Source organism: Nematolebias whitei, chromosome 12 (genome assembly GCF_014905685.2).
Source record: "Nematolebias whitei isolate Nwh7 chromosome 12, NemWhi1, whole genome shotgun sequence".
Lineage (NCBI taxonomy): Eukaryota > Metazoa > Chordata > Actinopteri > Cyprinodontiformes > Rivulidae > Nematolebias > Nematolebias whitei.
Window position 1 is genome coordinate 41,941,833 of NC_056509.1, and position 14,292 is coordinate 41,956,124.

At 40.8% G+C, this 14,292-nt stretch overlaps 1 protein-coding gene across 1 annotated transcript in view; it reads right to left on the reverse strand.

Moving 5' to 3' along the window:
- ryr3 (ryanodine receptor 3) overlaps nucleotides 1-14,292 on the reverse strand; it is a gene marked incomplete in the record, with an annotated part of 155,080 nt that overhangs the window by 85,359 nt on the left and 55,429 nt on the right. Inside the window, 12 exon segments of the mRNA XM_037685921.1 lie at nucleotides 14-62; nucleotides 166-329; nucleotides 456-664; nucleotides 1,373-1,547; nucleotides 1,654-1,859; nucleotides 2,751-2,895; nucleotides 3,022-3,181; nucleotides 3,341-3,424; nucleotides 4,688-4,791; nucleotides 11,072-11,176; nucleotides 11,308-11,524; nucleotides 13,550-13,742. Of these exon segments, the coding sequence (XP_037541849.1) occupies nucleotides 14-62; nucleotides 166-329; nucleotides 456-664; nucleotides 1,373-1,547; nucleotides 1,654-1,859; nucleotides 2,751-2,895; nucleotides 3,022-3,181; nucleotides 3,341-3,424; nucleotides 4,688-4,791; nucleotides 11,072-11,176; nucleotides 11,308-11,524; nucleotides 13,550-13,742 (1,811 nt within the window).

Here is a 14,292-nt window from a genome sequence, read left to right on the forward strand (position 1 = left end):
AATGTTTATTTACAGTATGGATGGTCCCGTAGTCAATACTTCCATCTTCTTTTGGAGGATGGCTGCAAGAATGAAAACTTGATAGCAACGACTGTTGTTTGTGAACTTAATGTAGGTGGTGATTGACATGTGATAATGGAGCTTCACGAAGATTGTTCTGCTCACCTGAGTTTTAGTGACTCGTCCAGTACCCTGTCTGCAGAGTAAAACTCCACAGGCATGCTCAGCCTGCAGTAAACCATGTCATTGTTGCTGTTCTGGGTTCCAAATGTCTTATGAGTGACCTTCAGGCAGGGTGGGTTGTCAACAGTTCCATCGATCCGCGTCACCTAAAAAAAAAGAAGAAATCCTTAAAATAACTGTTTTCATGGACATCGGCTACTCACTCACAACCAGTCAGTAAATAAGAGTCTGTTTTTGCTCGTGACTAAATCAGAAAGGCTCCACTTCTCTACCTCAATGTGCATGTGGTCCTGAGGTACGTTGAAAAAAGTGGGCAAGCGCTTGCTGAACCACATTGTAATCTCTCGGTTCGTGTTGACAGCAAAGGGCTCAAAACCCTCCTGAAGACCACACATGGTGTAGTACTTAAAGGTGCTCGCGTTTTTGCCCAGGTTCATGTGGCCGATCTGGGACATGCCGAGGCTGCAGACTGGGATAAAACCTGAAGGAAGGGATGGAATTAGTGGGTTTGATGGTTCACAGTTCACAGGAAAGGAATCATTACTCCTCTGTACACACAAAAACATTTAACGAGTCTTAAATGACACAAATAATAAAACATTTAAAGACTTATCAGCCATGAAGATCTTGTACACTGTAGAGCTTAAAGATTTAATCACTTATAGATGAAAAGGACAAAGTGCTTAAAACCTGTTATTTTAGCATTTTGTTGTTTTCGCTAAATAAAGACTATGAATAATAAAAGTGAAATAAGAAAAAAAAATAAGACTATCTGGAAATATTATGAAAAACAAAACGGATAAAAGAACTAGAGCAAAGTAGTATGAACGCGGAATGCATTTCTCTTATGAATTTTTAAGACACGCTAAACAGATGGTAAAATCAACAAAACAGTAGCTAAAAGCTAAAGTGAGCAAACAGTTGCTAAAAACTAAAATTAGCACTATGTTAGCTAAAAGGAAAAAAAAAAAGACTAGCAAAAATCTAAAATTAAAACTTTTGCTAAAAGCTACATTTAGCAAAACTGCAGCAAAACGCTAAAATTAACCAAACAATTGCTTAACTCTAAAGAAACTGTAAAAAGAATGAGCTAAATTGTATCTTAATGCTAAATTGAACCAAACAGTAGCCAAAAGCTAAATTAGCATTCACACTAATATTTAGGCTGACTTGAGTCTGAAGGCCTCACCATCCTCTGTTTCAAAGTCGGCGAAGCAAAGCTCTGAACCCTTGCTGGTGATCAGGATCTCTCCATTCAGGGTGAAAATCATGGATTTGTCCTCCATATTGATCATGCAACCAACCACGTCACCCTTTTTCCAAGGCTGCCCAAAGTAGCGGCTGCCGGCGTGCATTCGTCGACCCTTGAGAGAGAAAAACCACTGAGGTGAAAGCTCCCATCTTAACTTTGTTGCTCATTTGCTTTCTAGAACATGTAGTGACCTTTAAAATAAATGACATGCAGTTTACCCTGTATCCATCAAAGACGTAGGCTTGGTCATCTGCGCCCAGCTCCACGTCGGGTCTGCATCCTGGTCTGGCCCAGCCGACCCTCATGTCCCCTCCAGTTAGGACCTCAAACTCAAAATACCACTTCCCCGTCTTCACGGCATACGTTTGCTCCACACGGAAGAAGCGGATGGTCTCGATGCTCTGACCATCTAACGCATGCACAACTTGAGCCAAAAAAAAGAAAGAGACCCAACATGATGCATACATAATTTATGTGCAGATATTTCCAAGTGCTTTTAAATGAAATGATTGATCAAACAATCAGTAGGACTTAATGCCTTGTTCCATGCTGTAGCTGATCCATGATGTCAGAATTAACCACTGGAGAGACACCAATACATAATCTACAATAAACGATGCCTGTAATTGTAAATAACATTCAGACATGAAGCATTTGTAAAGTGGGGTTGGGGCGGGAGGGGGAGGACACATTGGTGGTGGTGAAAATTTTGAAAGTAGATGCCATTTCCTGAATTCTGGTGTATTGTAACAGGTTGTTAAACATCTACATTGACCTACATAAGTAAACACTCGATCCAATGACTATTTTAGAGAGCAACAAGTAGTAGCCTGACCAACAGCTCTCCTTGTGTGACTAGAGCACACGCAGTTTTTCACAAGCATCCTAGCCCCACCCCCGCATCCAAAACTGCCAGAAATAACGTAGCACTAAGCTAGCGGCGCGCAATACAGATGCATTAGCAAAGATGCTACAGATGTAGTGTTCTGCTTCGCTCACACATCATAATCATAACCTCCCACCCCGTCAATAACTGCCAGCACTAACGTGGCACTCGGCTAGCACGCAAAACAGAGGTGTCTCCTCCTCCCACCCCCGCCCCATGAGCGCCTTGCCATCGCAGACGACCAAGGGAAACACTACATGTGGTGTGGAGTTGTTGTAGGTAACCAGGAAAACTCTGAGTGAATTTGTAGTTTGAGTATTCTCCTGTTAATCAAGTGGAATGGATTTGTTAGAAACAGTGCTGGGTGAACTAATGCGTCGTGGGTTCAATTATTTAGATATTTTCATATTTAATAAAACAGAACCTTACCCTCCTGGTCTGGAGGATCGATTTCATATCCATATCCAACAATGGTCCTAATGGCTTCTCTCAGACTGTCTCTGTTAGACTTCTTAGTGCGTTCATCCAGTAAAGCATATGGCACCAGGCGAGGATTACGCCTGCTCTTCAAATCCTGGCACAACAACAGAACAATCCAATTTAGGACCTACTCATTCAGCTTTCAGTCACTTTTGGACGAGAAAATAAGAAAAATAAGAAAAACATAAATTATCTGCAAATGTTAGCGGTGCGGTTTTACCTGCTGGATACCATAGGTCCATCCTTGTTTTATTCTGTCTTTGGCCCAAACGTTGTGTGCGTTTTCAGCCAGTTTATCAACTAGAACCTCTTGACCCGCAGTCAGTTTCACATCAGAGAGTTCTAGTGGCGCAGGCTTGTAACCGTTAGACATCAAGTAGCTGTGGACAAATCAACACGACAGGATGAAGAAAGCACAAGATAATAGTTGGGGTGATGCAACAAATAAAACTGCATGATTAAAAAAAGAGGAAATTGATTTTAAGAGGCATGCTGTGGGTGGGTCTTTTCCATGCAGAACTGGTCGAAAGATGTCATACTCTTTAGGCAATTTGATTTTCTTAAGATCATCTTCAGCATGAACATTAATCTGGGCAACATGGCAGCCGAGTGCCAACAGGGTCCTGAGAAGAAAAGAGAAAAACAAATATGAAAGATGCTTCATCTTCCTCCTAAATAATCCACAGACTACTGTATTTTTAAACCCAGCTCATATTTTCATGAACCTCAAAACACTGAACTGCACTCAGGCTGTTGTGGACACGGCGTTTGGGGAAAATCGTATTTAAGGGTTAAACTGCTCACTCCAACAAGAGCTCATTGGAAGAGGAGACCGCTTCATTGAGCCAAATGCTTTAATAGAAAGATGACTCAGTTAGATGGATCAATAGTTTCTGGAGCCAATACCTCAAAGAAATCAATACTGGAACTTCCCCTGGAGGTGAAAGTCATCAGAAGCACTGTTTTAATCTTAGTCCTAATCTGGTGAAGCTCAGCATTTAGCAGGGAGCTGCCACAGCAGTTCAATAAACAAGTAATTAAATTATATTAAGAATGCCGATTCAGCATTCACATCATTGTTGTCCTGTTTGGTTTTTTTGCATCTACTTTTGCATAATGTTTTCTATTTTAGCTATTGGTCTATCAAAACGTTCAGTTTATTTATGAGATAGGACTTTTGGTTTTTGTAAATTTTATAATTTTTCAATGACTAACTTTGTTTACATATATTTTCACCGTAGAAATACGTTTGAATCTCTTCAGTTCTTTAAAAAAAACATTTATCTTTCAAGTCTGTTACAGCGTACTTGCTCCATTTTTGTTTTCTTGTGTTATTTTAGCCTTAAACTACTTTTAAATTTTAGTTACTTTTAGCTTTAATCTAACATTTTGCTACTTTATGCTAGCCTTTTGCTGCTTTTAGATGTTATTCTGCTACTTTTGGCTTTCAGACAATTAGCTGTTGCTTTTAGCTGGTATTTACCTACCTTTCACTTTTATCAAGCTTTTTGCCACTTTAAACTTTTAGATACCATTTTGCTACTTTTAGAATTTAGGTAACCATTTTATTTTTTTTATTTGTAGCTAGCCAAATACTACTTTAACCTTTAGCTACTCTTGTTACATATAGTCTTTAGCTTTTTTATTTTATTACAATTTTACATTTTATTTAGCATTTTACTGCATTTAGCTTTTAACTAGCATAGCTACTTTTGGCTTTGAGCTAGTGTTATGCTTCTTTCATTCTTTAGCTAGTATTTTGTATCTTTTAGCAATAACAATTCTGTTTCAGCTTCCTCAACAAATAAGTAAAGTCCATCTCCCAGCATTCACTGTGCTTTTCACAGAAATTAATGTTTCCAGTTTAACCAGCGGGGCGGCCATACTTGAGTGTTTCGCTGGACATCTGCAGATTGTAGCTCCGTTCAGTTTCAGGCAGTTTGGTGAAATCCACAAGGCAAGGGTGCTGCCTCTTGTTGTCATCCCGGATCTGGAGGGGAAGACGGTCAGATGTCATTAATGGTTCATCTCACAACATGTCCTCTCAGTCTACAGATTTTTAAAAAAATTAAAGCATTCAGAGATAAAAAAAGTTGGATAAAGTCAGCTTGTTTTCTACAATTTATTTCCAGAAGGATTTGTGTTGGTTTTTCAATTCCACAATAATTATCACCTGCTGCTGTGAATATTGGGCAATCATATTATAGGCTGTGTTTACAGCAAAATAGCTCATGAAGCACTAGATTTTAATGAAACTCTCAGACATGTCAGATTGAGACTGAGCTAAAAACTTGTCACAGCTGAAAGTCCTCCCCATCTCAGTCCAAGTGTTTAAAGCTTTTAAGTTCAAGAATCTTTATTATCCCCAAGGGGCAAATCCTTTCACATTCAGTAGGCAAACAAAACATCCATACTAGACAAGACATCGAGACATTAAAATAACAGTAAATCACTGATATGACTAATTTCTATTAGCAATACTAATAGAGATACTAATGAGATCACAGATACAGGCAGTTGAAATGTTTCCTCCGCAGGGTAGCTGGACTCTCCCTTAGAGATAGGGTGAGAAATTCAGTTATCCTGGAGAGACTCGGAGTAAAACCGCTGCTCCTCCACATGGAAAGGAGCCAGTTGAGGTGGTTCGGGCATCTGGTAAGTATTCTCCCTGGGCATCTCCCTAGGGAGGTGCTTCAGGCATGTCCGACTGGGAGAAGACCCTGGGGAAGACCCAGGACACGCTGGAGAGACTATGCCTCTTGGTTGGCCTGAGAATGCCTTGGAATCCTTCCAGAAGAGCTGGAAGAGGTGGCTGTGGAAAGAGATGTCTGGGCCTCCCTGCTCAAGCTGCTGCCCCCACGACCCGACTTCGGAACAAGCGGAAGATAATGGATGGATGGATGGATGGATGGATAGAAATCATCACTATTCATTGAGAAGCCTGATCACTACAGGAATTAATGTTATTCAGTCTGTTGGTCCTACATTTAGGCAGCAGATAGGAAGCAACCTGAACTCACCATGGAGTGGGTGATCAGGATCTGCCAGAATCAGCCTGGCCTTGTTCACGGACCTCGCCTTGTGTAGGTCAGTGAGGTTATGCCAACGGTTTTGCTGCACATCGACGATCCCTGAGAGTTTGTTCCCGTTTTTATATGTCAAAAGTCTTTGGCATGGATTATGGCAGGCAATATGCATTCCTTCAAGGAAAGCTAGTTTCATTCTGATTATTTTATGAACTACGTTCAGCTCAGAGAACTGTCACAGTAGATTTCCATCAGCTCTTATGTGTCTTTGCAAGGGAGCAGACTGAAATGTGTTTACAGCTCAGTAAGGCCTTTCTGTGACAAAGCAAACCGATACTGACATTAGAAAATGACACATTTGGACCAAGCAAATAAATGCAAAACAGTGCTACATCTGACTTTACCACCATCCTGGAGGTCTGATATCTGCAGCTTGTCACAACAGACATGGAATTACGTCTCTTTGATTTAACTGAGCTGCAAAATGTAGCATAAAGCAGCTGTTTAGACCTACATGCCCTCCTTGATCATCTCCAAGACCTGGGCTACTCCACCCGACCAGAGCGTTCTCACAGTCTTAATTAACATGGACGTCATTCTTTTAGGAAGAAAAAGGCACTCGTTAATTTTGCTGAACGGCTTCAGCCCCAGTGGATTATCATTCTGTGATAACCACAACAGTACAAAAGAGGCGAGGTGTGTGATCAGACTTCTGATGGGACATTCTGCAGCGGGGAGAAAGAGTGAGAGGAAAATGATGAGGCAGAGAAGCGGTGCAGACAGGAGTGATGAAAATGCCTTCAGACGCTGCGCACAGGAGTTCGAAGAAAACATTTGGTTTCCTTTAAAAGGAGCTGTGTGGAATACAGATTCCTGGTTTATTTAATGCGAGAGAAAAAACTCAAAATGGTTCTAAAACATTAGGAGGAACTATATAAGAAGTTAGGCAGTTTACATGCAATTTTAAAATACCTTTAAGGCTTATTAACTTTAATGATAAAACATGTTTCTGCCCCAAAGCTGCCTTGACTTTACTGATCTAAAAGATTAGTTTGGACTAAAAGTTACGCAACATTAAAAATTAAAGCTTAGAGACTCTAGACCACAGACTATACACAGTTGGAGAAGAAGCTCATCTGAAAGGAACCAAACGATCCTTTAAAAAGAGTTCATCAGAATCAGCTTTATTTTCATTGCATCGAACTGCAATAAAATTACATTTCAGTACAGCCCATCTGAGAGAAACAAACAGACATGGGGAGACGGAGGCGACTGAGGCCGCTGGCCTCAAGAGGCGCAAGCCTTTTTTTTCGGAAAAGGAAACAAGAGGAGGAGTGTAGATTAAATTTTTTTTTATTTTTTTATCTCACACTATGTCCTAGACGGGACAGCGTGAAAGTTGCAAAAAATGACTTCAGCACATGAAACAGCAACATACGGATGACATCATGATACATATATACATGAGGCTGACTAGGGCAGTAAATGATCCGTGGACACTGCCAGAAAGTTCCATACTCCTGATAAAGATGGTACAGTGTCTATCAGCCGGCTCAACTCTGACACAGATCCATAGATGTCCTAGGGAGGGGAGCGATAGGGGAGGGGGGTGGAGAGGAGCTTCTCGTTCACATAAACAACCAGGAGAAGTTAGAGATAGCTGGCTAGTTCAAGGCCGAGTGGGGAAGCCAAATTCAGATAATTATTTTGGGTCAGGCCGACTGCTTGAATTTCCATGTCTGCCTTCAAAGTTCTGCTGGTACGTCTCACTGGCAATTCCAAACAGCCAAATTTTGTGGGCACACTGCCGGTTCGAGCTTGTAGCCTTCTCCAAGGTCGATTCCTTTCAGCCTGTGAGTCCCAGGAGCTGCAAGTGGCCTGTGATTCTCAGAAATCGCATTCGGCTTACGACTCAGTTCATGCAGCATCTAAGTCTGAGTGCTTACCGCTCGGTACATTCTTTCAGACAAGGCAGGCAGCATTACAATTGCCAGAAATGCTGTCACAGTCTTCAGAGTTTGTCGATATGCCAGATACCCGCCAACACCAAAAAGTAGAAATCTGGTTATCATAAATCCAGTTATGTGCACGTCTTCTACATTTCTCAACAGACAATACAGACACACCATCTTCCACTGGCCCCAGGAATCCATAGTACATTCAGCTGCGAGTGTCTCTTCAGGGCATGGGGGCTCTCCTTCGCCCAGTCTTCTTGTCGAAAAATTTTTATCAGTTGCATTGAGAGACCAGCTGACCAGATCCATAATTTACAATTCGGAGGATATGTAGTGACAGGTTCCGAGGAATCACAAGACAAAGATCAAAGCAGGAGGGAAAAGCGACCGTCTTTGTCAAGAGCAAGCAGGAAAATATATTTAATGATCAAAATAATAACCTCTTTAAACCTAATGTTTATATAAAATCAGTTAAACTGAAGCAGGTTAGGCAAAAGCAACATTTATTTTTTGTATGCTGCCCTCTAATAATCCAATGTGTGCACCATTACTAATTCCAAATAATAAATTAACACTTTTTACCTCAAACTCCCTTTTAATGCTGCTGATTATTTTATGCTGCTGATTATCCATGCTGCTGATCTCATGCTGCTGTATTCATTCATACCCATCTGTTCACCACAGACTCATGTTCGGGCTGCTGTTGCTACAATGTATTGTTTTACATTGTTGGTGTTTAGTGTACATCTTAGATCCTTGTTTACTGTTTCTTTTTATACTTATATTTTGCTATTTTGGGGTGTAACTGAGACCCTGCATACATAAATTCATTCCACTTCATGTACCACATGTGATGAAAATGACAATAAAACTGACTTGACTTTTAAATAGTGGGCAGGAAAGAACTACAGTGAACAGAAACAAAAATTATAAACTAGTTATTTAGATCTAGATAGTTTTATGCTTCTGCAGTCTGAGTGACCTGCAGCCTTTTTAGATGTAAACTGATGTACTGTAAAGAAAACACAGCATTTCTTAAATCTACATAAACATCAACAAAGTTTTTTGATGGTTGAGAATGTTACACACTATGGATGTTGCTATACATTGTATTTGTATTGACAATACAGAAAAAATAAGAATAAAGACTTCATATTGTTACCTGCTGATTACCCTGAAACTAAATTTGGAGTGTGGTTGAAACAGTTTATTAAAAGCAGATGCAAGATAAACAGAAAAGGTCACAAATATCTTCACTGCATGAAGAATTGGTTCTAAAATCAAGCATACTACTTAAAACTCCCACAGTAAACACAAGAGTAAAATATATTTTTTTAATAAATTAACTACTCCAAGGAAATCGGATTTATTCAGCAGCAGATCCTCTGTTCTATGAGCATTTTAAATATTTTTCTTTTGCTTTATTTAATTGATCAAAAGAATCAAAGTCTTCTTAAATTTATGATGTCTTTGAACACAACATTGCTGTTTGTAGCTGTGCGCATTAACAGTTCATAAGTCAGCAGTAGTGCCATGTACAAACCGGATTCCAAAAAAGTTGGGACACTAAACAAATTGTGAATAAAAACTGAATGCAATGATGTGGAGATGGCAAATGTCAATATTTTATTCGTAATATAACATAGATGACAGATCAAAAGTTTAATCTGAGTAAATGCAACATCTTAAAGGAAAAAATATGTTGATTCAAAATTTCACAGTGTCAACAAATCCCCAAAAAGTTGGGACAAGTAGCAATAAGTGGCTGGAAAAAGGAAATTGAGCATATAACGAACAGCTGGAAGACCATTTAACACTAATTATGTCAATTGACAACATGATTGGGTATAAAAAGAGCTTCTCAGAGAGTCAGTGTCTCTCAGAAGCCAAGATGGTAAGAGGATCACCAATTCCACCATTGTTGCACAGTAAGATAGTGCAGCAATACCAGAATGGTGTTACCCAGCGTAAAATAGCAAAGACTTTTAAGTTATCATCATCAACCATGCATAATATCATCAAAAGATCCAGAGAATCTGGAACAATCGCTGTGCGTAAGGGTCAAGGCCGTAAAACTCTACTGGATGCTCGTGATCTCCGGGCCCTTAAACGTCACTGCACCTCAAACAGGAATGCCACTGTCAAGCAAATAACAGAATGGGCTCAGGAATACTTCCAGAAAGCATTGTCAGTGAACACAATCCACCGTGCCATCCGCCGTTGCCAGCTGAAACTCTACAGTGCAAAGAGGAAGCCATTTCTAAGCAAGCTCCGCAAGCTCCACAAGCTCAGACGTTTGCACTGGGCCAGGGGTCATTAAAAATGGAGTGTGGCAAAATGGAAGACTGTTCTGTGGTCAGATGAATCACGATTTGAAGTTCTTTATGGAACATTGGGACGCCATGTCATCCGGACCAGAGAGGACAAGGATAGCCCAAGTTGTTATCAACAGAAGCCTGCATCACTGATGGTATGGGGTTGCATGAACGCTTGTGGCATGGGCAGCTTGCATGTCTGGAAAGGCACCATTAATGCAGAGAACTATGTTCAGGTTCTAGAACAACATATGCTCCCATCTAGACGTCATCTCTTTCAGGGAAGACCCTGCATTTTTCAACACGATAATGCCAGACCACATTCTGCAGCAATCACAACATCATGGCTACGTAGGAGAAGGATCCGGGTACTGAAATGGCCAGCCTGCAGTCCAGATCTTTCACCTATAGAGAACATTTGGCGCATCATAAAGAGGAAGGTGCGACAAAGAAGGCCCAAGACGATTGAACAGTTAGAGGCCTGAATTAGACATGAATGGGAGAGCATTCCTATTTCTAAACTTGAGAAACTGGTCTCCTCTGTCCCCAGACGTCTGTTGAGTGTTGTAAGAAGAAGGGGGGGATGCCACACAGTGGTAAAAATGGACTTGTCCCAACTTTTTGGGGATTTGTTGACGCCATGAAATTTGGAAACAACAGGTTTTTCCCTTAAAATGATACATTCTGTCAGTTTAAACTTTTGATCTGTGATTTGTGTTCTATTCTGAATAAAATATTAGATGTTGGCACCTCCACATCATTGCATTCAGTTTTTATTCACAATTTGTTTAGTGTCCCAACTTTTTTTGGAATCCGGTTTGTAGTTAAAACAGAAATCTTCAAATTAATGAGCCATCAACAAGCATTTAAGATTAATGGCTGGAGCTGGCCGCTATCCGTAACTGTTTTCAGCTACCTGCAGCATTTACATTTGACTGTTGAACCCCACAGCTGCAGCACAAGAGCAGGTTTACCTTGCCATAAGTCCAGCCCAGTTCAATCTTGTTCATCCCCCAAAGTTCATGGATGTTTTCTGCCAGCTTGTCACGGATGTTCTCCAGATGAGGAGGAAGAACAATCTGCAGATAGCACATAAACAGAACGAAAGTGTGAATTTAATTGTTTTTATGTTCATTTTTCTTTTATTCATCATCATTCTTGAGACCGGCTTTTGCTTCAGGTTCTACAGACACGATATTCAACTCCTCACCTGGCTGGTGTCAACAGGAGTGGGAATGAAGGAGGCCTGAGAGAGGAACTGGGTAGTTCCCAGAAGATCGCGGACCCCATCGTGGTCCCGTTTGTACTCCTTCACAGGCTCTACGTGCATCTTCTCCTTTGGCAGGAGGGCTTCGTAGCACGGAGAGTAACTGGCAGGTGGCAGGAACTTGAAATCTCCGTGGCGTCCGCCCAACAGGAAACGAGCTCTGAGATGAAAGTTACAAAAACACCAGATGACCATATGCAACAGGATACTACTTTCTATCTGACACATTGCTGCTTTTGTGTACAACCCATCCATCCATCATCTTTACCCGCTTATTCCATTTTGGGTCACGGGGGTCGCTGGTGCCCATGTCCAGCAATCACTGTGTGAAGGGCGGGGTACACCCTGGACAGGTCGCAAGTCCATCACAGGGCCACATAGAGACAAACGAGACAAACAACCATTCACTCTCACTCACATCTAGGGACAATTTAGAGTTACCAATCAGTCTAACATGCATGTTTTTGGTCTGTGGGAGGAAACCGGAGTACCCGGAGAAAACCCACGCATGCACGGAGAGAACATGCAAACTCCACCCAGAAGGCCCCTGGACCAGGGTTTGAACCAAGGACCTGCTCGCTGAGAGGCAGCAGCTCTACCAGTTGCGCCACCGTGCTGCCTGTGTACAACCCCAATTCTGGAAAAGTGGGATGTTTTGTAAAATGTAAATAAAAGCAGAATGCAATGATTTCCAAATCTCATGAACCCATAAGTATTCACAATGGAGTATAGTAAACATATGAAATGCTGAAAATACGAAATTGTACCATTTGGAGGTGGAGTGAGGTGCAAACACATTTGATGTGTTTGTGTTTCATCACAAACAAGCGGTAAGCCGATGTACCGCGTTGCTGAGGGATTGGAATAGTAAATGTTTGTAGTTTTTGAAATTGTGTTTTTCTGGACAGGGAATGCAAGTAAACATTATTTTTGGTGCAATTTATTCAAGTTGGGAGGAGTTACACTGTGTAGAAGAACAGATATTGTTGTTTTTATTCCTTGTCTGAGCTGAATGATTGATCCTGGCAAATGGCAGAAGCAATTTTATCCACCACCAGGCACAAAGGTGGAGCCAAGGGGTGGCCAATGGTGGCCTTGGCCACCATAGATTTAATCTTCAGCAACCCCACTGGCCACCTCAATAATTTGAGGAAACTATACTCAGAATAAGCTTTTTTATTATTGTACCGGGATACAGTGAAATTGTGTTCGGACAGTCGTCCGAAAGATGGGCAGAGTGCGCATTGCTGCTGCTAAAAAGCACGGCCCCTTATTCTTTATCACAATACTTTTAGATAGAAAAAGGATAAGAACCATAAAGCTAGATAATGGAATTACAAAAAAGATCTCTTCACATCTTAGTCCTATCAGGACATGATTTGAGACATCAAAAAACTCTACCAGCAAGCACATTTATAAACATTACATATGCACTTGACGTCAACGTGTTGAGATTTGTCCATAAGCACTTTCAGATAGGCCACAGTTCTGATGATGTTGTTTCAGCCAGTAGTTCTGATAAGCCTGCACAGAAGTTCTCAAGGGGGTGGGGTTGCGATAGACAAAGCTTTGTCACTAGTTACCCATGTCCCATGAGAAATTTGATAGTCGGCTCGTTTTTCCTCAGGCAGACTGATTGTATACGCCTAAGAAATGTAAAAAACTAGAAAGCATACTTTGCTCAAATGATAGGTGTGGCTGGTTTACATTGATTGTAACCATCTTGGATTTTTACATGGCAACCCAATTTTGAATGGTGACCTTTCTTACACCTAAGCCGCGTGGAAGTTGGTATCTCATTTATTTTTCAAGTTATCTAGCTCACAGGATGAACTGGACAGATGGCTGGATGAAGGGCTTTTCCAAGTCCCCTCTTCACTCCATTAGAGAGGACAATAAAATACGGATTTATGAGATGTACAAAATAATGCATTGTGTTTTTATTTACCTTTTACTCAACGTCCCAAAGTTTTTCAGCTTTGGGGGTTGTAAAACTATGAGATACTGTTAAAATAATAAACGGCCGCAACAACAAACCATTTATTTACCATACCGTACTATACCATTTTATTTCTAAAGCACTTAAAATACAACATAACAGTCGATCAAAGTGCTGTACAAAAATAAAAACAAAAAAACAACAGTAAAACAATAAGTGCTGGCCACCAAGCTTAGAAGACCTTACTTTACACCTGCAGAGAAGCTGACGACGGGGAAGAAGAATCCATCCGTGTTGAAGTCCTCGAACATGCCCTGCACAGGCTGACCATTGATCCTAAAGGACATGCTGGGAGCGCCCAAGTCCAGACAGCAGCTGACCACGTCATCAGAGTTCAGCAGGTGCTGGTTAATGGAAGCAACAGCCCGGGGGATTCGACCTGAACAACAGAGAGCAAGTCGATTACAGCTGCAAAGTCAGAGTAAATGTAGGACAGAATGATAAGTGAGTGGAAGAGATGGAGCAGAGAGGAGGAGAAACGAGTGATGAATGCTTTAATGGGAGTCACTCAAAATGAATGAGAGGTTGTAATGAGATTTTAAAGGCTTTGGTGGTGGAAAAATTATGAAGATGCTGAACACGTGCAGTCAGCTGGAACTCCAGTCGTCAGACTCTGCAGCAGGTTTGATAAAAAAAGATGTGTTCCAAAATCATTCACCAAGCTTTATAGCTTTATAGAACACGTCAAGAAAAAGTCAAACAATTTAATTTCTGCTGCTTGTTTTTAAACTTTCACTGTAACATATTATATTCAAGACAGAACGTAGCTTTATTCAAAAACTTGCCTCTAAATGGTAACTGAGCTGCATTAAATAAAATAGTCAATACAGATTTGGATCAACTTTTTTAATTCAAATAATTTTTTGGTTTTCCATTTGAGAAAATGAGTGAAAACCAAAGCATTTACACTTGTTTAAAGTAAAAACTAG